At 36.9% G+C, this 27300-nt stretch overlaps 1 protein-coding gene across 2 annotated transcripts; it reads left to right on the top strand.

Annotated features, from left to right (window-relative positions):
- The first annotated feature begins 4983 nt into the window (after positions 1–4983).
- LOC103024564 (uncharacterized protein C7orf31 homolog) lies at positions 4984–19128 on the top strand. Of its 2 annotated transcripts, none has more exons than XM_015601317.3 (9): positions 4984–5243; positions 8062–8199; positions 10053–10124; positions 10443–10472; positions 10631–10821; positions 12152–12240; positions 12359–12533; positions 16641–16735; positions 17328–19128. In XM_015601317.3, the coding sequence occupies exons 2-9, from the start codon at positions 8114–8116 to the stop codon at positions 18177–18179; spliced, it is 1590 nt and encodes a 529-aa protein (XP_015456803.3). In that variant the 5' UTR covers positions 4984–5243; positions 8062–8113; the 3' UTR covers positions 18180–19128. The 2 variants fall into 2 exon arrangements, with proteins under 2 accessions (XP_015456803.3, XP_049336722.1); XM_049480765.1 differs by lacking the exon at positions 8062–8199 and adding an exon at positions 5934–6071.
- Positions 19129–27300: the final 8172 nt, after the last annotated feature.

Raw genomic sequence — 27300 nt, 5'->3', positions numbered from 1 at the left:
ATTTGAAAGGCATCTCAACATTTTTTCAATCAGCAGCGCTCTTCACTGCATCTGACTGGCCTTGGCTTCACAGCATCCTCTCTCTTTAGTTGTCACCTCTCACAGAAAACCTTCACAAACCCGCTCTTCTCCTGAATAAAGCATTGTGTATTTCTTAAGGTTCTTTAATTCCCGCTGTGCTCTCGGTGGATTCGTCTCTATGCTGTCTCGAAATCTGATTTAATATATTCACTTTATTCTGAAAGACGCAGCTTTTTCTGCTGAGGGTCGGTCGGCTTGCATCCACACTGTCCGGCTTTGGTTTTATCAGCAGACTCCTCCTCTGTTGTCTGCTGAGATCATAGTCTAGGAATTACTCTGACCCAGACAGCATTTTAATGTTTTAATCACAATCCACCTTTCATCAGTGTGGAGAGAAGCCGACAGGTTCATAACAATAGTCTGCTCAAATTCAGACCTATAAATTCACATGGAGTAATGAAGTATACATACCTTAACCCATAACAGCCCAAATCCAGTTCTGAATACTGAGACAAAATTCACAATAAAATCTGCTAAATTAACTGTGCAGCTTGTTTATGTTTTTAATTATTGTGAAAAGACTGTAAATACTTTAATGTTAAAATTCTGACTACACTTAAATGACACAATAACAATTTAATAACATAAATTTAACATTTTGTTCTAGGAATGTTGTCAGAACTAGATACATGGAACAAAAACAGCATTTGATTTGAAAAACAATATATATGGAAAAAAAAACTATTTGCACAGACCTGTATAAGCAATAATATAGTAGTTTTGTCTCCAGCACTAGCTCATCACTTGTGTGTTCTATAAATAAGGTCATACTGTCCTGTGATGTTGCCAGGATGTTCAGTATATGTCATTAAGGGCTTCATGAGTTAAATATTAGTATGCTGTAGGGAACTTTTAAAGAGTCTGTGACACAAAACTCACTATGGATTTTTTTGGGTTAATTTCTGTTCTGTATATTGGAAGTATATGTTGAAGTATCTTTATATATGCAGTATTTCTGTAGTTCTGTCAATTATTATTTAATAAGTACACTCCCTACATTTCTTAAGAATCTGTATTTATACTCACTAAAGACTCATTATTTTAACATTTTAAAGAGACAGTCTAAAGATCTTGGGGATTAGTTATTTCTAAATCTGGCAAAAATGTGCATCAAGCATGTTGAAAAGTACTTTTAAAGTACATGCATTGTGGTGTGGTCACCTTTTAGAGTGGATGATCACGTGCTCTGATCATGATCTGCTCTCTTAGCATGTTGGCTCTTTTCAGTCCCAATTCTGATGTGTTTCTTTTGGTTTGACGACGCATAAATGAGCTGATGAAGAATGAGTTTGCTGTTTTGATGTCTCCATGTTCGCAGTAGCTTTTTGTTTCTGCAAAATCTTGTATCAGCGGCATCACAGTTGCTTAGGTAACAAGCAAAAGCTACCAAGGCTGGAAAACCTACCAGACCACTCTGTTTGTAGAATGAATATGTTGTACATTACATTACATTACATTTGGCCTTATATTTGGATTTTGCAGAAGCACATTGATGATTTTTTTTTAGAATAATTTCTCAACGTCTCTTCTGCTTTCAGTTTAGAAGGAAAAAAACTGTTATTTGTAGAACTGTAATATGTAACACTCAATTAAGCAGTCCTGATCAATGTTAATAAACAATGTTCACTAAACCTGAGGTAAATGGCAAGAATAAATAAAGTACTGTTTTCTTAATGTACTCAAAGTATCTATGCACAGCTAGCTAACAGTGTTTATTATTGATTGATATTGATTAATATTTCTGAACCATTTCACCAGTTCAAAAAAATTAAATCAGTCAGTCCTGTGAGGGAGGAACACTGGGATTATAATTGGTCTGAGACATGGGTTTCCAAATCTGACTAGACAGCACAGACCATGGGGAATATTTCACCACTTTTCTGGATGTTTTTACCATCAGGCTCCTACATCTAGTAAATAACTGGGAAACAATAAAAACTGTATTGTTTCCCAGTTATTTACTAGATGTAGGAGCCTGAAGTTTTTGCTAGTTTAAAAATAATAAAATCTGTATATTAAATACGATAGATATAGATATTGCTGTATAAAAAAAGCAGAGATTACATTTTAGGGGTATGATTTTGCAGCTCTACAGATTATCTCTAAATTAAAAAGAATAATGCATTTAGAAGCTCCTTGTAAATAAAATTGACTTATTCACATTTACTTAAGTGAATAGAGTATTTCTATATGGAATATTTGTACTTTCACTTATATATGGGATGTATGTACTTTCTCTTTTGTTCCACGTCCATAGTACTGCACTCTAATGAGAAGATTCCAAAAAATATCGGAGCCAGAAAGGTTACTTTACAGCGATGCAACAGAAGAAGATAATGTCTAATGTTTTTTTAAGTCATTTTTTCTTTTTGAACTGTACAGCCATATTCCAAATCATTTACAGATCTTTATCTATGCCATATGTACAGGTCTGATGCTTGGTGATTGGGTGAAAACCTTAAACGTATGACATATTATGGTACTAGACCTCTAAAATGCTGCTCATTAGCTTAATGAGGCTCCATGCTGTAGTCCAGAAGTTATGTCAGCAATGCAAAAGAGCATTGAAACGGGTGATGGCCTGCAGCAGCAGCTTCGTTGGGCTCCACTGGGCTAATGAAACACGCTCCATGGCAGAGTTTTAACCGGCAGCTGGGGAAAAGGGATCACTCCAGGCTGTGTTACATTCTGATTACAACAGCAGCAAATGTACTGCTGAGCTCCGCTCCTCGACTGAAGCAAAACAGGGTAATTGGCTTCTGAACTGAAGTTCGGGCCCTGTGATAAATCTCTGCTTTTGTAGACCTTTTGACAAAGCCCTGTGAGGATCCCAATTAAAGCCGTAATGCTGAATAAATCGCCTAGCGCAGCACTACGAAGACCAGTGTCACTGCCTGCCAAGCAGTTGGTTGTGCCACACCAAAGACAATCCAGCGATATCGACTGGAGTGCTCGGCTCTGATGGAACACCAGTGCAGTAAACAAAGGAGTCTAGTACTGCACAAACATAAATACGAGAGACACTTTAGAGAGTTATGCTGGAAAGTTATGCAGTAGCTATGTTGGCAAAAGCCTAGAATTCATAGAGTAGCTAATTGTTTCAGGCCTGTTGCATTTATAATACAGAACAGATGGGTAATGCTTCTCATTGACTGTGTTTTGTTTGTTCTGCACTTTCAGAACAAAGTGTACTATACAGGTACATTGTATTTCCCAAGGTACAAACAATCTAAACATACTCTAAAAGGTACTTCCAATTCTTAAATTGTTTCTAGTCAAAGGTATCTTTAAGTACTTTCACATCTACCTTTTCACTTTGGTCTAAAACAAATTAGCAGATGAACTATGGTCTGGAGAAAAAACACCAAAATTTGCTGGTCCTGGTCCATATCAACAAAACCATGAGGACTTTGTTCTGTTCGGACTTTCAGACCAATTACATGATGTTGAGTCTGTAATCACCCATTAACCAATAGAAGATATAAAGGAACTGTTGTTGTGCAGAAATCCAACGCTCCATCTCAGAAGTAAATTACTACAGATTACACTGGTGATTCCTGTATCTACTATAACTGTAGATTAATTCTTTGTTATAAACACCTATGAAAGGCTGGTGTTTACGAATCCCAATCAACGAATCCAAAGGTTATTGGTTGTGGAAATGACTTAAACTATTATTGTAGGAAGGTGACAGTATGGTGAATATGGTTGGCTTGCCTTGCTTTGCTTTGTCTTTAGAATTATGTTTCATTGTCCAATTATCATTGAGCCTGTGGGGAAATATGCAGGGACTGTGTAAAAAAACAGCTGTAATTCCTAAATAGTTAATGCAGTGCTTGCAACGTTTCTTCAAGTTCTTTAAGTTTCTTAAAGCTGAAAGTTTACTCTTTATTCACATCTTCACAGAGTTCCCCAATGGTGGAACAAACCAGATCCACTACCAGATCAGGAGCTCCTTTAAGAAACTCCTGAAGACAGAGCTCTTCAAAGAGCACTTAACTCCCCTAACACCTCTAACACACTACTTCAAACCTCATTTCCTCCTTCCCCTCCTTTTCCTCCTCTATCCCATTATTTCCCTTCAACCTCCTTTGGGCCCTATCTAAAGATGTTTTACCTTAAACTTTTATTACTGTATGTACATCATTATTGTAGGTCGCTTTGGACAAAAGTGTCTGCCAAATGTAATGTAGTGTAATGTAATCTTGATTTTGCTTTATGTCATATTCACTGTAGTTTTGTACAGAGACAAAATTACTAACATTATATCACTGTCCAAATACTTATGAACCTGACTGTATGCGTCTTGTGTGCCACAGTCTAGTAGGTCAGTGCATTCCGTGTGGACTTGTAACTGGAGAGATGTCCTGAGTGGCCCGTGTCTGTGTCTCCAGTGTCTGGGTGAGTTCTGATAGCCGTATCCGGTTTCAGCTCCTCCATTCACAGCGGGCACTGAGCGGGGCAGCCATTGTTCAGAGAAGGGCTCACTGTCAGCACACTTTGCATTCCTGCAGTGATTGCCTCTAGCATGCTGTTGATTTATTAAATTACCTTTTATAAGTACATTTTCTATAAGATTTTAGAACCCTGATTAGAGTTTAGTTAAACATTCTGAAAGAGGACTGAACACGTTTTCTTAATCTATTTAAAGACAAGCTTTAGGTCTTTAATCACTGTTTCCCATTATAAGAGTGATTTATAGGTCATCAGTTATCACAGTAGGATTAGCACTGATCTGTCAGCAGCACAGACTTAATTAGTCTGCGGTATCTCTTCTAAACCATTTTAAAGACAATACGCAGATTGGAAGATTGTGCAGCTGTGCTTCCATAGTGATAAACTGCAGGGCTGGATTAAGTGTCGCTCTTTGGTTTCCTGTTGCTTGTTTGCAGGATCGTCGTCATGACCAGCCTGAGGTATCGGAGCCTGTGGGACCAGAGACAGAAAGGCAGTTTGTTCCAGGCTGACGTACACAAGAGTTCTCACATGTTTTAATTCACCTGAGCTTGGACACCTACCCACCCCTGCCCTGATACCTGCCCCAGGACACAGGGTCAGAGACCTGGCCTGGAAGATCTCGACTCACTGGACTCCTTGCTTCACTGAAACTGGAGACTCCAGCTTGACCTCAAGAGAAAAAAACAGCCAAGGAGTCTACCAAGGTGAGAACTTGACGGACACACAGAGCTATATGATGCCTGTGAATGCAGTAAGTATTCATAGTGCAAAGAAAATGCTCTCTTCAGTTCTTATTTGGGTTTTTTAAATAATTCTCAATCTAAATCTAGTCAATTAGCCAAAACATGTATGGTATATGAGATTTACCTCTTTTGTTTTAACAGTAATGTAACTAACAAGTAATGGTATTTATAATCCTTTGTGGTAGCATTATTTCAGCTTCATGCATCATCACATTTTTACTTTTAAATGAGTTATGAAGTAATCATACTGTACGTTTATAAATAAATACAGTATTGTATTTAAAGAAGAAGTGTCTTATCTGGGAAGTAAGTGTTTATTAGCTCAGTAAAACACCAGCATTACAATAAATACAAACAGCAATTTTACAAAAGCAGAGCTTTTACAGCCCTGTTTTCCTTAAAACATCTCCTAATCTCTCCTCATCTGAGTTTAATAGAGTTAACTACTAACCTAAACTAATGTAGGTTACTATCAACAGATTTTTAATATAGTCATGAGTCAGCAAGTTTAAAGGAAACACCTGTTTCCTTTACAATAATTTAAGAAAAAACACAAATCCCCTAGATAACTTGTACAGTATATATTCTGGAGCTACACTGCAAGTGAAGGAAACTGTAATACGATTTAAAATACTTTCTATTTTACTGCAGAACCTGCTTAAGAGGTCTTCAGAGAAACCACAATAACAGCAGCAGAAGGAAGATGGCATCAAACGTTCATAGAGGAGGAATACCTGCAGTTATTAAAGGCCATCGACACTTCAGCTATGGAGGGTCTGTTTTACCTGAGTGAGTGGCTTCATACTTTCGACAGCAAAAAATAAAAATAAAAACACCCATGGTCCTCTCAAATTGTGTTATATATTGTGTATGCTCCAGATTGTAGAGGTTGGCTGGATGATACCACAGTGTGTTCTATAGTACCACTGATTTTCAGCTGGCTTTGACTTGTCTATTTTGAAACTTTAAATTTTCTGATGCTTTGGCCTTGTTTGACATCACTGTTCATATATAGGTTAAAGCTAAATCATCTATCCATCCATCCTTTTATTTCTACTAAGGAAAAAAGAAAATCATCTTTACATTGTGATGCACACTTCAATGATGGAATGGCATTCGTTGAAAATGGACAGTGTTCAGTTCACACCACACACAGCGTTGAGAATCTGGGTTGAATAGCTCCTTTGTCCCACAAATTAGCTGGTATACTGTAATGATTTGTGTCAGACTAGACATGTATTTCTGCACTTTCCTGGCTTTCTTCTACCTACACTGTCCATATCAGCCAGATGTTTGCAAATCTCTGCACCTTTCAACCAGTCTCAACCACTAAACTCTGTATCATCCTCACTGTGACTGATTCCATTTCCATTTCTTGCTGTAATTCTGAGGGTTTGTCTAGACAGTGTCTGGGTTGTGGACTGCAGCTTCAGTTTTCTTACAATTGGCTCGACAGTGTTCAACGTGGACCAACAAGTTCATGTTTATCTGCTCCACTGGGTCCTCCAACTTCTCCAAACAAACCTGATTCAACAAATCAGCTCATTAACTGGTCCTTTCTTGGTTTCATGGGTTTGTTAAAGCAGGGAAACCACCAAAGTGCCCAGGGCAGGGTCTGATCCAGGACCAGGAACATAGTGTGTTTACATTAAAGCTTAGATTATGTGCCGAACCTGACCCAACCCGAGGAAAGTGGTGGGAAATCTCGGGCCGGGTCAAGTTGGGTATATATTTCATATATATATAGATGTGGCGTGATGATCACAATATAGCTAAGTAACACATCAAACTGTTTTTTTAAATAAAAGTTGCACAAGTTATAATGTTATAACCACACAGCTCTGGGGCGCATATGTGAGCTCTTTCACTTGTCCGCATTTGACTTGCAGCTCTGAGTGTAGCCGTTCTTAAAAAAAAAAAATATATATATATATATATATATATATATATATATATATATATATATATATATATATTTTTATTAACCCTTGTGTGGTGTTCGGGTCGGGCACATTTTCGATAAACACACACTGTACACCCCCCCCCCCCCCCCCCCCACACACACACACACATTTATATTACATACAGTATGTTTGGCCAAGGGCAAGGGCATTGCTTCATTTGTAAATTTTAAATTTTGTTACTTTTAGGATTTAGATTATTTTGCTTATTTGTATTTTTACCAATGAACATAATCAGCCTACACTGCCTTACTTAGAATGTTTACCTTATTTTAAGTCATTTTAACTCAAAATAAGCACAAGAATTCATCAGTCAAATTGCTGATAAGATGAAAAATTAGGACGTTTTAGTAAATCTTCATTTTGAGATTATTTATTAAAAAAAAAAACCTATTATCAGACTGTTTTGCATGATATAATAAGAATGTGTGTCTCAATCTTTATATATGTTTTCTAGGTTTTGCCAATATATTTTTTCACTCAAAGGCTAACATATGTTACTTTCAGCAGATCTTGAATACAGTTACCAGTTTGGGTACTTAAGATAGTATCAAGCTAATATAGGTCACACTGAGCAGATCTTAAATTAGATTGAGAGCAGTGCTACTTAAAGTAGCATCAAACTAATGTAGGTTACTATCAACAGATTTTTAATATAGTCATGAGTCAGCAAGTTTAAAGGAAACACCTGTTTCCTTTACAATAATTTAAGAAAAAACACAAATCCCCTAGATAACTTGTACAGTATATATTCTGGAGCTACACTGCAAGTGAAGGAAACTGTAATACGATTTAAAATACTTTCTATTTTACTGCAGAACCTGCTTAAGAGGTCTTCAGAGAAACCACAATAACAGCAGCAGAAGGAAGATGGCATCAAACGTTCATAGAGGAGGAATACCTGCAGTTATTAAAGGCCATCGACACTTCAGCTATGGAGGGTCTGTTTTACCTGAGTGAGTGGCTTCATACTTTCGACAGCAAAAAATAAAAATAAAAACACCCATGGTCCTCTCAAATTGTGTTATATATTGTGTATGCTCCAGATTGTAGAGGTTGGCTGGATGATACCACAGTGTGTTCTATAGTACCACTGATTTTCAGCTGGCTTTGACTTGTCTATTTTGAAACTTTAAATTTTCTGATGCTTTGGCCTTGTTTGACATCACTGTTCATATATAGGTTAAAGCTAAATCATCTATCCATCCATCCTTTTATTTCTACTAAGGAAAAAAGAAAATCATCTTTACATTGTGATGCACACTTCAATGATGGAATGGCATTCGTTGAAAATGGACAGTGTTCAGTTCACACCACACACAGCGTTGAGAATCTGGGTTGAATAGCTCCTTTGTCCCACAAATTAGCTGGTATACTGTAATGATTTGTGTCAGACTAGACATGTATTTCTGCACTTTCCTGGCTTTCTTCTACCTACACTGTCCATATCAGCCAGATGTTTGCAAATCTCTGCACCTTTCAACCAGTCTCAACCACTAAACTCTGTATCATCCTCACTGTGACTGATTCCATTTCCATTTCTTGCTGTAATTCTGAGGGTTTGTCTAGACAGTGTCTGGGTTGTGGACTGCAGCTTCAGTTTTCTTACAATTGGCTCGACAGTGTTCAACGTGGACCAACAAGTTCATGTTTATCTGCTCCACTGGGTCCTCCAACTTCTCCAAACAAACCTGATTCAACAAATCAGCTCATTAACTGGTCCTTTCTTGGTTTCATGGGTTTGTTAAAGCAGGGAAACCACCAAAGTGCCCAGGGCAGGGTCTGATCCAGGACCAGGAACATAGTGTGTTTACATTAAAGCTTAGATTATGTGCCGAACCTGACCCAACCCGAGGAAAGTGGTGGGAAATCTCGGGCCGGGTCAAGTTGGGTATATATTTCATATATATATAGATGTGGCGTGATGATCACAATATAGCTAAGTAACACATCAAACTGTTTTTTTAAATAAAAGTTGCACAAGTTATAATGTTATAACCACACAGCTCTGGGGCGCATATGTGAGCTCTTTCACTTGTCCGCATTTGACTTGCAGCTCTGAGTGTAGCCGTTCTTAAAAAAATATATATATATATATATATATATATATTTTTTTTTTTATTAACCCTTGTGTGGTGTTCGGGTCGGGCACATTTTCGATAAACACACACTGTACACCCCCCCCCCACACACACACACACACACACACACATTTATATTACATACAGTATGTTTGGCCAAGGGCAAGGGCATTGCTTCATTTGTAAATTTTAAACTAAACAAATTTTCTACTCATATCTTGAGTTTAATTCATTTTCTTTTACATTTTATTAAAAAAAACTAATAAAAAAAGAGTAGCACTTTCTGAAAGAAATGAAACATAAGAAAGGTAAAGGGCAAATTTTAACCATGTAAGCTGTTTATATTGCTTGCAATTTAGGTGAAGTAAGCATGTGTAAAGCATTTTAATGTAACATTGCTTAATTTTGCTGAATTAAATACAAGTAACAAAGTAAATGAGTAACAAAAATATGAACACCACACAAGGGTTAAATAATAGGTATATGCTTCTTCAGCCCGAAACTGTTTTAAAAAAAAAACTCAGTTTAACGCTCTACTTACAAAAAAAAATGACAGTTTATGGGGCGGGTCGGATCGGGCTTGGGCAGAATGTGCATGGACTCGAGCCAGGTCGGCTTGCATTTTTTGGGCCCGATCTAAGCTATAGTGTACATTCATTCAGATTTGTATATTATAATCACTGTTTAAACATACTAGTATTTTGTATCTTCTCTTTATGTGTTCCCAGGTCTGTCTCCATTGCACAGTACTATGACATAACCCCAACCAAGAGAAGTAACGTTCGCACCAATGATGAGCTGTGAGTTTGTCTCTTTTTCAATTTGTTTACCAATATTTACTGTCAGGCCATTGACATGCTTAATCTTTGTAGGAACAGTTAGAGACATTAGCTCATTGTTTTTGTGCACAATTTGCAGTCCACTGTCCAGATATCTGGTCAGTGGTGATCTTATAGTGGCTCTTTAACATTGATGGTAGAATGGGTCTCAATGTGTTTATTCAGTCTGTAATTGTCAATGTATGCAGTGCATTTGTCCATTGCAATAAGTGCAGTACAATTCATTAATACTGTAATAAACTGATAACTCTTTTTATTCCCTGCCTCTCTCTCTCCCAGGATTCCCAGGCCAACCAATATCAACCTTGGGTATGAACCTGTCTGTTTATTATTGCTCATTACAATTTATGTATATTAGTTTCTCAAATGCACTTCCAAGACATTTGGAAGGCATTTTACTTTCTGATGAAAGTTGACTTTCATTTCAATGACACACAGACATACAACCTATGTGTTTGTTCCCTCAGTGAAAAGACTATTAAAGTCTCCATCCAGAGGGAGCACCCATACCAGTCCCACATCTCCCGCTGTGCCATGTTCCCTAACTACCGGAGCCCTGACGATCCAAACACAGGTGTAAGAGCCAGCAACAAACTCCCTCTCAACCCCCTCCTCCCAGCCAGCGCTCCACAGGTCACTGTACTCAGTAAAACCAAAGGTGAGTCTGCTTCACAGCCCTCCCTTATATACATAGCAGTGAAGATGGATTTATGTGTGTTTGTGGTGTGTGTATTGTGTTTTTACACTAAGGAAAAAAGTGACACATTTCTTGACATACAACGTCAAGATCACCAGGATTGTCTTTACTCTCTGAAAAAACATTAGAAAAAACAGCAACATTATTTATTCTATAGATAACTGGTTGTATGTAGTATCAAATCCAGGGCCGAGAACGATTTAATCATACAGAAAGTTCCTTGAGATGTCAGTGGTTCAATACAAGATCACTGACTTTACTAGTTCCTTAACTCTTAAAGAACATTTTTATTAATCCTAAATGGTATAAAGGGAAATCTTTGGTTATTATACATTTCCATACCATAGATTAGTTATTTATTTTCTTACTTATATTTAATAGAATGTTACATTGCATATCTTTGTCCAATACAATGAGACTTACAAGTGGGTCACAAATAGAAAAGAATGTACATGAGCAAGGCCATATATTTGGCTGTTTACATTCTTACTACTAATGAATCTCAAAACATTAGAATATCATTGAAAAGTTACTTTATTTCAGTGATTCACTCATATATTTTATAGATGTATTACACGCATAGTGATCTATTTTAAGCATTCATTATGGCTAACAGCCAATGAAAACCCAAAAATCAGTGTCTCAGGAAGTTAGAATATTATATAAGACCAATTGGTACTTTTGGCAGTATGCCAAATCCTGCTGGAAAATGAAATCCGCATCTCCATAAATGTTGTCAGCAGAGGGAAGCATGAAATGATATAAGATATTCTGGGAAAACACTGCACTGCATTTTTATTTGTTGCCATCTAAAGATAGACCACTTCACTTTTGTTAGATTAATCAGTTGTTAGATTTATTAATGATGAAGCAGTGGTTCTCATCTTTGGTACTGGAGACCTTCTACCCTCCATGTTTTGGATGTTTCTTTGCTTCCTTGCTCTGCCTTTTCTCCTGAAAAATATAATTTATGCAATAGAGGGTTAAATATATATATTATATTTCAGTTTACATTATTATTAAATAAAGGTCCTTATTGTGGGGTGTGATGTCATTGTTTTGTACATTACCAGTTGTTTTTTAACCAAACAACCATGTAAAACATTAAAAAAAACAAGCCAATTTTGTAAAATAATCCACTTTAATAGAATGCATTAAAGTGCACGTAATCATTTACAGTAGTATAAATATTATGAAATATTAGTTCTTACTACAGGTAATTTGCAACTCCATTTGATAAATTTTGGTCTTCTAGCATACAGGAAAAATGCTTAAATTGTTTGAGTCACAGGTGGACCTTACCGTCATGAACTTCTGGATGTTCCAATGGAAACCAGGAGGACTGGAACAGTTTGGCCCGGGCAAAACGGTTTCAAGAATGTGAGTAACATAAAGAAAGTCTTACACATTAAAAGAGCTTTAAAGAACCTAATGAGTTAAAAACTAAACTGCACTGCAGTCTGTTATATCTGTGCTGTCCTCACCCTGTGATCTTCAGCACATCAAACCAGTGAAAGGAGAGATGCAGGAGTTTTACCCCAAAACTCCAAAGACACTGTGCCCTAATCTGACTCTGAGAGACTGGAAGACCACGCTGTCCGAACGCACGGCCAACATGCTGCGAAACGTGGAGAAATCACAGTGGCTCACTTCATACCAGTTACACTTTACAGGTACAGTGCATCATATGACAGGATCACTGCATGCTTGGCATAATTAAAAATAATTGTGTAATCAGTGCAGCTATGAATATGATATAACTACAGTGTAACACAGGAGCAAGTTAGATGTTCATTTAGTAAAATCAATCAATCAATCTATATTTAAACTCTGAGTATAAAAAATGATTTATCTTTAAATGAAACATAAACTAGTAAAATATAAAACCATAACAAAAATGCTAAGAAAAAAAGAAAATTAAAGGGAATGTAAAAAAAAAAGACAACTAAAACATACTAAAATCATATAAAACACTGGAGGTGATTAGAGACTAAGAGTTTAAACTGACAGACTGATACCAGCTAGCTTTAGTTTTAGAGTTGTTTCCTCTAAATTCTAGCTTTCTGGTGCACTGTTCCTAAAAGAAGATTTCCCACTTCAGTACCTGTTGGTATCTGAGTGGTGAGTAACAGTTTAGTAACAGGATTTAAAGCATATTTTGGAGTCCCTCTGGGTTCCATTTTCAGCCCCATTAAACTGATGTTAATTCTGATAGAAGTTTAGTGAGATATGGTCTTAAATTTGGGGCAACTTTCCAGACAAGGATTAAACCTATACATCATTGAGCATGGAGATTCTCACTTAAAATAAATATGTAGTCTAAGACTAGACTTAATTCCTGCACAAGAAACCAACCAATAGAGGCAGTAGTTTCCATGGACAGGGATTAAGCCTAATACTAATCTTGGACTGCATAGTATATGGAAATTACTCACTGATTTATGTGATCGGTGTACCCAGACAGGGATTAAGCCTAGTTTTATTTTACAGTTTATTTTACTTTCAATGGAAAGTCTCTATTAAAAATGCTGTGCAGTCCAAACTAAGCTTAATCCATGACTGGGAAAATTGCCCAATAAAGTTTAATGGGTCATTTCTGTTGAATAACCTGTTGCTTGCGTTGGTATTGTAAAATAGCCATCAGCCCAGCAGTTGGGTTACACAATAGCTACCCAAAACTGAAATTTTGACAGTAATCCAGCATTTAGGTAGAAAGAAAAACCATCCTCCCTTTCTTCACACCACCTCCCCGACCTCCTGCCAGCCCAGACATCTTAAGGCCAATTTATACTTCTGCGTCCAACCTACGGCTTAGCCTACAAGTACACTACCCTATATGTAACTGCACAATGCAGACAGCAACAGCTGTGATTGGTCTGCTGAGCTGCCCACAAGTTCCTTTCTTTGCAGTTTAAATTGCAGAGCAACACAGAGATGCTGACACACGAATGCACAGGTATAAAAACGCACAGCTGCATAGGGCACAGGCTACGCCATAGGCAACACCTTGACTCAATGCAGAAGTATAAATTGGCCTTTAGTCCTAAGCCTGTTCCTGTAGCCTTCAGGTCATGCTGCCCCAGAGGAGAAGCAGTGTTTTATGCAAACCCTCAGTTTGGACATAACTAGGTGCCTTCCTGCATAATACTCTCTGACTCTGCAGCATTTGTTACATTTTAGACACTGCTATAGTTACTTACACAGCAGATGGGCTACACAATCCCTACCCAGCCCTATGGAAATGACCCAGCAAATTGACCCAAAGGCTTAACCCAGCATTTAGGTAGAAAAAAAACAACCCAGCAGTTTTCAAAGTGCAGGAACAATGAGAGCACAGCAGAATGTATAATGATGAACACATCCAAACACAGTAAGAGAAAACCACAAAACACAAGAAAACACAATGTTAAGCAATTAAACATACATGAAGGTCTACATATAAATAAACACTGACTGGACACATACAAACAATGAGCTTACAGAGTTGAGTGGGAATACAGTATTAAAAAGAAAACAAAGCTAAAGTTAAGCACAATAAATAAGTCAGGCAGACATGCAAGAAGAAAGAAAGTAGCAGATCTGACCATAATTTTTTTTTAGACCTCAAAGCATCAGACTCTTCATCCCTCAGGTGTCTCATCTACCTAAGGCACAGCTTTTGCAGTCTGGAGATGAAGGAGAGCTTGAGTCCCAGTTGAATTAACCTGCACTCCATATGTTATTGGTGGTCCCATAGAGAACAACTGGTTCACTCATTTGGCGGAAAAGATGTCAGGGTTCCTTCTTTCATCTTCATCATAAAAAGCAACATAGCAGCCAATCAGGGAGCCTGTTAGGTTACACAAATCGTCAGCCAGTAATTGTTGGGTGTGGTGCATATTTAACAAGTCTATACTGATCTTGCTTATATATAGTCACTGCAACCATTTTAGTGACATCAGAAACAAAAACAGTGTGTATAATAGAAAAACAGCTCTGGAAAAAAAATCTTTGATTTTACCAAATTGAAAACCTCTGGAATATAATCAAGAGGAAGATGGATGATCACAAGCCATAAAAATAAGCTGTCTTAATTTTTGCACCAAAAGTGGCGTAAAGTTATCCAAAAGCAGTGTGTAAGACTGGTGGAGGAGAACATGCCAAGATACATGAAAACTGTGATAACCAGGGTCATTCCACCAAATATTGATTTCTAAACTCTTAAAACTTGAATATGAACTTGTTTTCTTTGCATTATTTGAGGTCTGAAAGTTCTGCATCGTTTTTGTTATTTCAGCCATTTCTCATTTTCTGCAAATTTGTGCTCTAAATAACAATATTTTTATTTGAAATTTGGGAGATGTTGTCCATAGTTCATAGAATAAAACAGCAATGTTCGTTAAATCAAACATATACATATAAACATATACCCATAAATAGCAAAATCCGAGAAATTGATTCAGAAACAGATTCAGAAACTGTTATTTAGGTGGTGGATCATTGTCAGGACTGCAGGGATGCTGACATGGTGGTGATGATGGTGTGCTGGTATGAGTGGATCAGACACAGCAAATCAAATCAAATCAAATTTATTTGTATAGCACTTTTTGCAACTGGTGTTGGCACAAAGCAGCTTTACAGAAACATGATCACAGGACAAAGAATCAGGCAAAACATTGAACATAGGGAATACACAATACAGAACCCCCAGTGAGCGCGGAGGCAAGGAAAAACTCCCTCAGAGCTGCAGGAGGAGGAAGAAACCTTGGGAGGACCAAGACTCACATTTAAGTGGTCCACCCTACCACTGGTCAAATGGCTTTTAAATAAATTAAAAATAAAAGTCTCTTATACATCCACATAGGTTTTATATATTCAGGAGTATAGCAGAGCCACTAATGGCTTGGATGTAATCTGTAGTGGGTGATGGATGGAGAAGAGCTGACTTCAGAAACTTCCATCAGTCTGGCCGGACAGGGGACATGTGATCCTGAGGGTCCAACATCCATCGGTATCAGGTCAGACTGGTGGGCAGTCAGTAACTCTGAGGAAGGCAGAGAGATGGAAATAGTTTTAACTGGATTTATGTAAAACAGAGAATATAAAACCGTATCAGAGTGTGGCTAATGACTCCGGCAGATCAATAAAACAGTCTAACTAAAGGTAGAGAGCCAGTGGGTAACATAGACAGCAGTGCTGCTGGAGTTTTTAAACACTGTGTTCACTCACTGTCCTTCACTATTAGACATTCCCATCTCGCTGCTCCACCTTATATAAAGTCAGAGACAGAAGCTCAGCTGTTGCTGCATAGTTTGTGTTGGTCATTCTCTATTACTTAATCAATGGTCAGGATGATGCCTACAGGATGCTGCCCACAGAATGCTGCCCACAGGATATTTCTAGTTGGTGGTCTATTCTCAGACAAGTAGTGAAACTGAGGTGTTTAAAAACTCCAGCAGCACTGCTGTGTCTGATCCTTTTACACCAGCACAACACACTACTAACACACACCACCACCATATCAGTTTTACTGCAGTGCTCAAAATGCTGGCCCACCACTCAAATGATAGCTGGTCTGTTGTGTTCCTGTAGGGTCCTGACCCCTGAAGAACAGGATACTCAGTGTGCTTTTTTTTTTTAGTTTTTCCAGGTTAAAGGTATACCATCTAATTTTACCGTTTGACTTTTTTTAAATGCAATAAACTTATATTTTTAGATGAAAACAGAGTAAATATAAAAGTCAGTAAATCAATAAATTAGTTCTAAAGAGTATATTTAATATAAATAATTGTTCTTTCCAGGCACTGGGCCCACAAACCCGATAAAACTGGATGACTTCAATGAGAAGACAATCAGCTCGATTACAGGAGAAACGGATCCTTATACAGCACAGCTGGTATGAAACACACTCTCCATCTCTAGAATCTAGGTGTAATTAATTTTTATTAATGTCCAGATATATTCCATTAAGATTTATTATCTCTCATCTGTTAGTTACTGTAATGTCTACATACAGCTCTGAAAAAAAATAAAGAGACCACTTTAGTTCCTGAATTAGTTTCTCTGATTTTACTATTCATAGGTATATTTTTGCATAAAATAAACATTGGTGTTTTATTCTATAAACTACGGACAACATTTCTCCCAAATTCCAAAATTAAAATATTCTCATTTAGAACATTTATGAAAATGAGAAATGGCTGAAATAACAAAAAAGGCAGATATTTAAGACCTAAAATAATGCAAAGAAAACAAGTTTATATTCATAAAGTTTCACAGAGTTCAGAAATCAATATTTGGTGGAATAACCCTGGTTTTTAATAGCAGTTTTCATGTATCTTGGCATGTTTTCCCTCCACTACTCTTACACACTGGAGGATGGATGACCACAAGCCATCAAACCAAGCTGATTATATTCCAGAGCTTTTCAATTTGATAGAATTAAAGAAACTCATCATTTTTAAGTGGTCTCTTTGTTGGTGTTTCAGAAGGAGAGATCTTGCCCAACGTTCCTCCCTCCTCGACCACTGGAGGGACGCAAGGCCAGGATTCTGCAGGACAGGCGTCCTCTGGAAGGAAGATATCCTTCATCCTCACCGTCCTCTGCAGCTGGAAAGACCCCTATTCAGGATGACACATCTAGGAAGTGGTCTGTAGGTCTACCACAAAATGCAAACGTTGAGCATGAGGTACACAGGGCCATTAAAGCCAATGAATCAATTCACCCAATATATAGTTCTGAATTTTACAGTGAATCATATGTGTGTGATCGTTGCTGGGAGAGAAACTGTATGTGTACGGTTAGGCTTTCAGAGCCAAATAGTGATACTAACGCAGGATCATTTCTCCCACAAAACACCTTTCAACCTGCACTGCAAGAGAAGAACAGCAAAGAAGGGCTAAGGGGACTGTTTCGCAAAGTCCAGAAGTATATGGGCAAGAAGAACCCATTTGAGCTCAGCCAGCTTCCACAGTCTGATGAAGATGCTACTGATAGATATATAAGATTAGGTAGACCAACAAATCATTGGTTTAAATCAGAGTCAGAGAAGGAAGAAGAGAGAGTGAAGGTGGTTTCTCGCACTTCTGTCAGCATCCAGCCCCGCTCCTCCAGTGCCCCCTATAGCTACGGAGAAAGGCCAAACAGCAGGACGGATGATAACGGACCCTTCCGCTCTCAGTCTGTGCTGCTGGATCTTCAGGATTCTTTCAGCCAGACTGAGGCCCACCGTCGCTTTCATGAGACCCTGCAGGGTGCCAGTATGGACCTACGGGACAACCATCACACTGGAAGAAAACACTGCTTCTATGGCTTCAACTCCTACTACTACCATAACTGAAAAAAGTAGACATGACATGAACCTAAGATACAGAATTAATGGAAACCTATTTATTATATAATTTTATTATAATAATTTACATTCATTGATACCAATGATGCTAATTTAACCAGTGTTACAGCCGTTTACAGAGTTTGTCATTTGCTCAGATCCAAATTAGTTTGTAAACTTGTACAGCCATTTTCTTCAGGTTGGTTTGTTTTCACACAGGGGAAATCTTTGTGTCACAACAAACCATGTGAGAACATTTTCTCTATGCCAAGCCTTTTAAGCCTAAAACCACCAATCTTCCAAATCATAACTCGATTTTTACCAGTTAAAGCTCAAACTACAGATCTCTGTGTTGTAGTTTTCCGTATCTAATTTCAGCTCATATCAGCTATGAAATGTTTACTAGTAATAATATCTCTATAAATCTAAAGATTTGTAAAATCATTCTGACTAAATACTTTAGCAGGAGTACATATCCTTTAAGATATTTTACATTACCATTGATTTAGATGGAATTTTACACTCTCTTATCTATAATTATGTTTTAACCAGTAAAAACTCCAGTAACGGGTAGCTATAGTTATTTTTTACCAGTATGAGTTATAATTCTGTCTATTAAAAAGTCCAGTTTTAGATATCAACAATATTATACTACTATACTACTGTCCAATTGTAAATTTGTAAATTATATTGTAGAGGTCCAAATCTGCATAAAACTACAAAAATATTCTAAATGCCCATTACTACACTAAGTTAAAAACTACATGAAAGAAAGAAGAAATTGACGTTTCTACTGGTAAAAAACTGAATCACATCTTGTGCTGCTGATGTCATTTTAAGTTAAAATAGTTTGCTGTAATTCAATTCAAAGAAGCTTTATTGGCATGGCATGACCATAGCAAATTACAGTGTTGCCAAAGCAATAATTAATTAATTAATTAATTGATTGATTGATTGATTGATTGATTGATTGATTGATTGAAAAAAAAAACAATTGACCAGTTAACATTAATACATACAAAAACAGTTCACATATACATAAACAATTCACTAAGGTCAATTAGACATTAATTAACATTGTAATTGACTGTTTGGAAATCTATGTAGATTATATTAAAGCTATATGATCTATATGATTATCTCTGTATTAGAACCTTGTGTTAGTACAATACAACATAATAATATATAATACATTAGCTATCTCTCAGCGATATTGCAGTTTATCATAGAGGAGTAGTAGATATGGCATTTATTCATATTTATTTACTGTAGTAATTTTCAGGATAATATACCCGATTAAGCTTCACCTGCAGGATGCTGCATTAGTTCAGTTTAGTTCAGTTTAGTTCAAACTAGCACTAGTTCAAACGAGTACAGCTGGTAATTGGGTCAGATTACATTCTCACCACAAACTACATTTTCCAGAGGTCATTGGGACTGGATCGAGTCTTGGTTCAGTTTTTCTGATCTGCATCCGAGTGCGTTTATTGTATTCACACCTGCCCAAATGAATCGCATCAAAATGAACCAGCACATCTTGGAAATGAACCAGAATCCAGTGTAACAAGTGCAGTAATAAAAAAAAAACCCTAGTTTAAGACAGAAGACTGCAGTATCTTATAACACTGGAAACATGTTTTGTAAGCTGGAGAATGTTCAGAGCATCTGCTTTAGGTCTAAATCCAGCAGTGTTTCTCTCCACACATACAGTTAAGGAGAATTCTGAGCAGAACTGAATTCGCAGGCGGCTGCTGTAGGTGTAGGTGCGATGTTGGCCTTAGCCTTGCTGAGAACAATGTCCTTTTCATCCCGTTCTCATTAAAGCTCTTTCAGCCTGGTGAAAAGCATGACTCTGAGAGACGTGTACGTCTGTCCCATGCTCGTCCTTGAGGACACAGCACATCTTTTTATTCTCTCTCTCTCCAACTGAGCCCCATCTGCAGAGGCATTCCAACAGGCTGATCTCTCTGCTGCGATGTGCTGAATGCTCGTATTCATACCAGTATTGTGTGCAGTGATATGAATCTGTTGAGCAAAATTGCTATTTATTTTGGCATCTATTCTACTGAAAGACCTTCAGGAAGAATTGTGTCACTTATTTATCTTTTTATTTTTTTTTAACTCATGGAGCACTGTGTAAAATCTAAATTAAAGACCTCCATGCCTCTCCTTAGCTAATATGTTCAGTTGAAATTGTCTTTGGCTACTACAATATCAGGAACATCTATCTAATTTTATTTGAGATATTAAATTCCTTACAGGCAAATGAGTCAGACAGTTTTTGGCTACACCTTGTAACATTAGTATAATAGCATTTTGAAATACAGGACTCAGAATACATTAAAAAAAGTTTTTGTCCAAAATTATAGGACATAAAATCTAATTTAATTCTAATTTTTTTTTTTATTACTACACTCCTTAAAAGAACTATATCTATAATGGCCAACACTAATGTGATGTTTTAGGTACTTTTCTACAGACATGGCTTTCCTAAGAAGTCTGTTTATAAATCACAAGTGGCCAGCAGATGGCGATATTGTGATAAAGGCTGCAGACAGCTGAGGTTGTTTTTCAAGGTTAATCACACTAACTTAATAAATGCAACCCACCGCTGAGACCACATGGGAACAACAGAGCGTAGTTCAGAATTATAACCAGGCTGACCCAGTTGTTGTCAAAATGCTTTCATCATAATACTAACAATTAAAAACCAACAGATGAAGCAAGATTCTAAGTAAAATAAGTAAATTTTAAAATATTATTATTTTTTCTATTTAAAATAAACAACATACACATACTTAAAAACACTAATATTTAAAATATTTAAACAAATAAAACATAAATAACTTGAAAACACAAGTATTTAAGACAATGATTTTAGTATAACACATACATACTCCTTACAGGTACTTCACACTCCTAAATAATCTGACTGCTATGCTGGTATTGCTTGACTTCATTTTTATCACTACAAAAAAAAGATTTAATGAACTTCAAATGAAGTTATGAAAGCTACATATAGCCATAGTCTACCTCTGAAAAATAAGGATGTCCCATATTTAGACATGATTTAATTGTTTATTTGTTGGATTTTGAAAGTATTATGTGTATTCAAACAGGAGAAACTATTCATACATTTGAACACTTTGCAATTCATGTTTTTTAACATATTTGTAATTGTTGCTTTACTTTGCAGTTCACTGTATATACCGTATATGAAAAAGATATTTGTGCTTATGAGACAAAAATCTAGGAAAAATAAAGGAATTTATATAATTTGAAAAAAATTAACTAAAAATGTAACTTTTTGGTGCTCAGTAAGGCAACTAAATAACTCTATGCTCTACTGGTTAAAAGTTTTAGAACACTAACATTTTTCCCCCTGTATTTTTGCCGTTTCAGCTCTTCAGGTGCTTGTCAATAAACAGAAATAGTACAAAATCCAAGGCCTTTAAGGAAATCAAATGAACTGAAAACTGTACAAAGGTCATTTTAGTGTTGTAAAAAAATTAAGTAGCAATGGAAATAAACTGAGCTTTGGAAATAGATTAATAAAAATGTCAATTTACAATGCCTTTGTCTGTAGTAAAGCACTTACATGCTTACACACAGCACATGCACACTTTCATCATAATACCACAGATAATTCTAACTATTAAACGTCTACATTTTTTTCCATCAGATAAATTAGAGATGATGTTAGAGAGCAGTGAGTACTGTTTCCTACACCTTTAAAAGACTCATGGGAAGTGGAGAAAACTGCTACAAACTGAGTCTGGCTGACCCACATGGCAACAGCACCTTTAGCTCAGCTTAACATTGGACTAAGTCTCTGTTTCTGAGAGACTAAGTTTAAGTCTCTGAAGAAAGAGATGTATTAGTGGTCTGACAGGTGAAGAGCAGCAATGAATGTCTGGGCCATACAGCCCTGCTACTGGACTACAGAATAATAGGATTGTTGTTAAACTGTTGGTTGTGTGTATAAAATGTATTCTAATGTTTTTCTTTCAGGAACTATGATTGCATATTTGTTTTGGAAATAAATCTAATGATCAAACAATAACAGTCGGACCTAAAAGCATGATTTCTAATAATAAAACAAAAAAAGAAACATAAGGCCATACTCTAGACTATTCAACAGCAGCGTTCATAAACAGGAACGTTTAGGAGTTAATGCCTTCTTGTTGTAATAAAACTAAATGTCCAGTAGATGGCAGGATAGTTTATCTTTTTCAACATCAGCTCTGAAATCTCATTTTGTGTTTACTTGAGCACATGGGAATTATTACTAAAAGGATAGAAATAGGTCTAACTATATAGTTATATGAGTATTGCACAACAAAACTGCATCTAATAAAAAATAGAGTGTTATGTGTGCTGTGATCGCAGTAGATTCTGTTGCATTCTTCCTGATATTTATTCTGCACATCTCCATGCCTCACTGAGTGTAATTCTGGGAAACCCCGGGATAATTTCCCTGTGGCTGTTGGGGGAATACTGCAGGAGTGTACAGAGCGCTCACTCTTATACCCACTCAAGCTGGTGAAAGCCCACGAGCCCTGCACGGTCACACACACACCCACTGCTAATGAATGAGTGCCTGGTTCTCCGACACACCCCAGCCTTCTCTGTGTGATGAAGGGGTGTGTAATACCCCAGGAATGTGCTAAAAATACCCATTTCAAGGCGAGCACGCCCCCACAATGCGCAGCACTCTGGACTATGACTAACAATATCCAGCCAGTGTGCTTACAGAACATTTCCATTCTAAAATATTCAACAGCGTGAAAACAAGAGGCCCCAGCCTGATGAGATAACGGAGGGGGTTTACATGTATTCTGATGAACCCAGTTGGTTTATATTCATTATAAGTATAATACATATATATTATCAATGTAATATGCAGGCATGCCAGTTTAAATATAACATGTCTAGTTTTGTGTCAGCAAATTTGATATTACTGCTGTTTAACAATACATTGTTCAATATTTACTCTGAGTGAACACACTATTCCAAATATAGAAGAATGTTAACCTTCATCTTAAAGCACTTTCTGCACAGTTTATATCATTTCCCTTGATTAAAGGGTGTAAATATACTGTATATAATACGGCTGTGTATTGGCAAGAACTTGGTTATGCGATATGCATCACGATACAGGGGTGTCCATATAATCACTTATTATTACGATACTATTAGCACGCCAATATATTGCGATTGTTTAAATGTATCAAAATTATTACAGTTCATGCGGTTTTAACAGTGGGATCTAACAACAGAGTACACCTAGTCGGTGGGGTTCAAACACAACACTAAATGAACTACTATCTGCTATCTGCAATCTTAACATGTCAACTAATAATGAAAAATGTATACCGTGTTTATATATATATATATATATATATATATATATATATATATATTCATAAAATATTAAGCTTATTTAATATTGCTGCATTTTCAGCAATTAACGATATTAATTCACCTATTATTTATCATATTGTCCCAATGTTTAGCTGATGTAAAGCTTATATCTTTAAGTAAAATGGTAACCATGAACAATTCAACAAATTTGCAACATTTGAATGATATCCATGATAAATGGTAACTATGAACAATTGAACATTTTTTTAAATGTCTGAATGCTAACCAAGATAAAATGGTAACCATGCATAATTCACATTTTTTTTTTAATTGTAAACATGATTAAATGTTAACCATGAATAATTCAAGATATTTGCAATGTTTGAATGGTAAGCCCGATAGAATAGTAACCATGAACAATTCAACTGATTTGCAATATTTGAATGGTAACCATGATAAAATGGTAACTATACACAATTCAAAAATTTGCAGTGTTTGCAGAGGGTACAGTATTCTGATGATTATGATTGAGGCACTCTTTCTTCTTTCTTTATTTGCGGGTCTAACAGAATGTGTATGTTTTATTATATTGGCACAGTTGGCACAGTTTGGTGGAGAAACAGTTACACACTGACCTTGTGCCATGCTGTCCTTTGGAAGCTCAAATCCAAATGAGTCAGAAAAGAGAAAAGCCTGTGAACACCTTCAGTGTGCTTTTCTTAGAAAGGCCAACTCCATGTGAGATTCATGCGAGGATTTGTATCCATGCATGAAACATTGAGGCACACTGTCGCTCCTTTGCCAACTTGTTTCATCCTATTGGTGTTGTCATGGTGATGCCGAGACTGTACTGGGTATAAATGAGCAGATGTAGGCAACGTCTAATACCAGAATAGAGCAAACTCTAAACTCCATAGTGGAGGAAGGAAGTGTCTGATTGACTTTCACTGTCTGGATTTTTTTTTTTAAACAAATAAATCACAGTAAGGATTTCAAAAGATCAGATTTTTCATCAGTGAGTTTATTTAGTGAGGATACAAGAGAATGGAAAACCACTGAGGACTCAAGTGTCCCAGCAGTCTTGTTCAGATTTCAGATACTGTATAGCATTACTTGTTGAAGGGCACTGGAACTGTTGATGGTCTATCTGAATAAATTATGAATGATAGGATTATGAGCCTGTTTTGGCTGTTTATAATGAGCACCAGTGAGATTGTCGTGTCCTTACTGGGTTACCTAGGTAAAAATAGGCCAAACAAGTACCTTATTTCTGATTTTTAGAGGGTTCTAGAGAGTTTGTCCACTCTCTGTTTGCTGCAGTAACAGCCTGTATTTATCTAGGAAAGCTTTACACTATATGTTGGAGCACCGCTGTAAGGATTTGATTAAGTGATGTCATGTCACAAACACCCTAAAAATATTTGACTGCGGTCTATGACTCCAATAAAAAAACACTTCTTCAGCTCCTTCACACCATTTTGTTAGCAATGTCATTTAATAGAATCTGTGTATCTACACTGACATGCCAAAAGTCATGGGACACAAACTAGTAATAACAATGGAACTAGGAACTTGTTGACATGTACCATGGAAGCTAAAGAACACTGTACTGACCTGTGGGATATGTGTGGGGGACCCCCTGCACTCCTGTTGCTCACCTGAGCTGTGCACTGTGAGTGATAATTCATATGCACTATATGGACAAAAGTATTGGGACACCCGCTTATTCATTTGACTGTAATCAGCGACAAGAGCATAAGTGAGGTTAGGAAATTGATGATCACCACCCACCTCATCCCTAACCCCCCAGCTCATCCCAAAAGTATTGGATTGAGAACATAATTACATGATTCCAGGGAACACCCATGCCTGGCATTTGGCATGATGACAACAGGTTCATGTTTTCGCACATCTTTATCAGTAAAGATAAATGTTAAAGTAAAAGTAGCTGTAAAAGTAAGACAGCTGAATGTACTTAGAAGGGGTGTTCATTTGGACATGGGTCATTCTCAAAATATTGTGCCTTTTGTGTTTCTTTTTTTTTTTAATAATTTTATTTCAAATTTTTCCCATTTTCTCCCCAATTTACATGGCCAATTACCCAACCCACTCATTAGGACTCCCCCTATCACTAGTGATGCCCTAACACACCAGGAGGGTGAAGACTAACACATGCCTCCTCCGATACATGTGAAGTCAGCCACCGCTTCTTTTCGAGCTGCTGCTGATGCAGCATTGCCGAGCAGCCAGCGTGCTTGGAGGAAAGCACAGCGGCTCGGCTCCGGTACATCAGCTCACAGACGCCCTGTGCTGCAGACATCACCCTAGGAGCGATGTGGGGAGAGAGCGCCATCTACCCACCCAGAGGGAGCAGGGCCAATTTTGCTCCCTCTGACACCGGCAGCTTGATGGCAAAGCTGCATGAGCAGGGGTTCGAACCTGCGACCTCCTGCTCATAGTGGCAGCGCCTTAGACCGCTGGACCACTCGGCGCCCCCTTTTGTGTTTCTTAAAATATTTTTTTTGCAATAATTTTTACTTCAGCCTACACAGAAATATATTCCCAACTATATATTCCCATCTTTTATTTCCTGTCATGAATGTGTCCACCCTGTGAACCCAAGCCTCATGACAAGGTGGAACATGTTTGTGACAGCTGGCATTTGATTGGTTGATAGGTCGGCCTAGTGTTACAAAACATGTTTAATTGTTCATGATAACCTTGTTCTGTTTCAAAGAAACATTTTCCTTCATATTTTTACCTGTGTCTTGGCAGAAAACAGCTTGAGCTTTACCTCAACCAGGTATGGAGACAATCTGAAAAATATTAAGTCAAAATAATGTGATTAATTAGATTAATGAAACAGGACTGACATGGAATTATTGACCAACTATAAATAGCTATAACTACTTTTTGAGAATATATTTTAAATAAAAATGTTATTTACCAACTTAAAAAAAGTTATTTAGTCATTCCTTATATCCTTCCATTCATATGCACCATATGGACAAAAGTATCAGGACACCTGCTCATTTAATTGACTGCAATCAGCATAGGAGCATAAGTGATTATAAGTGCGCAAAAGTGGCATTTAGAATGATGTAAATAGGTTCACGTTTTTTTTCTGTAAAACCGTATAAAATCTTTGAGCCCCTAACATTCAAAGCCTTAAAATGAATATTAATTTAATTTCAGAATTCAATGTTAAATAAATGTTATAAATGTTTTGAGGTTGTCTTTTCATCATCAACGTTTATTCAGTGTTCTGTGTTGTTAGAGTAATTAGCCTGAAGCAGTCTTTTGTGTCAAAATACAAATATCAGGACATTTTCTTGTCATGTGATTCTGTACGTATATTCTGTAAGTATAATATAGATATTGTAATATATGATATATAAGTAATTTGCCAGTTATCAAGCATCCCTATCTGAAAGTGTTTGTGATCATGGCCACCTTTTGCACGGGTATCTCACTGTTAAGATCATCGGAACTGGTAGTGTGCGAGAGTGTGAAAGGGTGTGAGAAAGTGTGAGAGAGTGTGACTGTTTGTGGTGCTCTCTCTAATGTCCAAATAAAAAGAACCATCTTTCTGCTTAGAAATAGATCAACATTAATTAGGGAATAAGTCCGTATGAGTCATAAAGAGGTGTAGCATCAGTTAGCATTTCAGCCAACCAAAACATTTAAATGAATGTTGATTCAATGTTAGAATTTTAACACCAAAAAAAAAAATCACACATCTATTCAGTGATAAAACTCTTGCGTC

The sequence above is a fragment of the Astyanax mexicanus genome, chromosome 6, assembly GCF_023375975.1.
Source record: "Astyanax mexicanus isolate ESR-SI-001 chromosome 6, AstMex3_surface, whole genome shotgun sequence".
NCBI classification, from domain to species: Eukaryota; Metazoa; Chordata; class Actinopteri; order Characiformes; family Acestrorhamphidae; genus Astyanax; species Astyanax mexicanus.
The sequence above is the reverse complement of the archived record's forward strand: the minus strand, read 5'-3'. Positions and strand labels throughout refer to the sequence as shown.

Coding starts and splice junctions, on each gene's coding strand:
- LOC103024564 (XM_015601317.3), top strand. CDS start 8,114: ATGGCATCAAACGTTCATAGAGGAGGAATACCTGCAGTTATTAAAGGC. Junction 10,473..10,630: donor CCAACCAATATCAACCTTGG/GTATGAACCTGT, acceptor TTGTTCCCTCAG/TGAAAAGACTATTAAAGTCT. Junction 16,736..17,327: donor ATCCTTATACAGCACAGCTG/GTATGAAACACA, acceptor TTGGTGTTTCAG/AAGGAGAGATCTTGCCCAAC.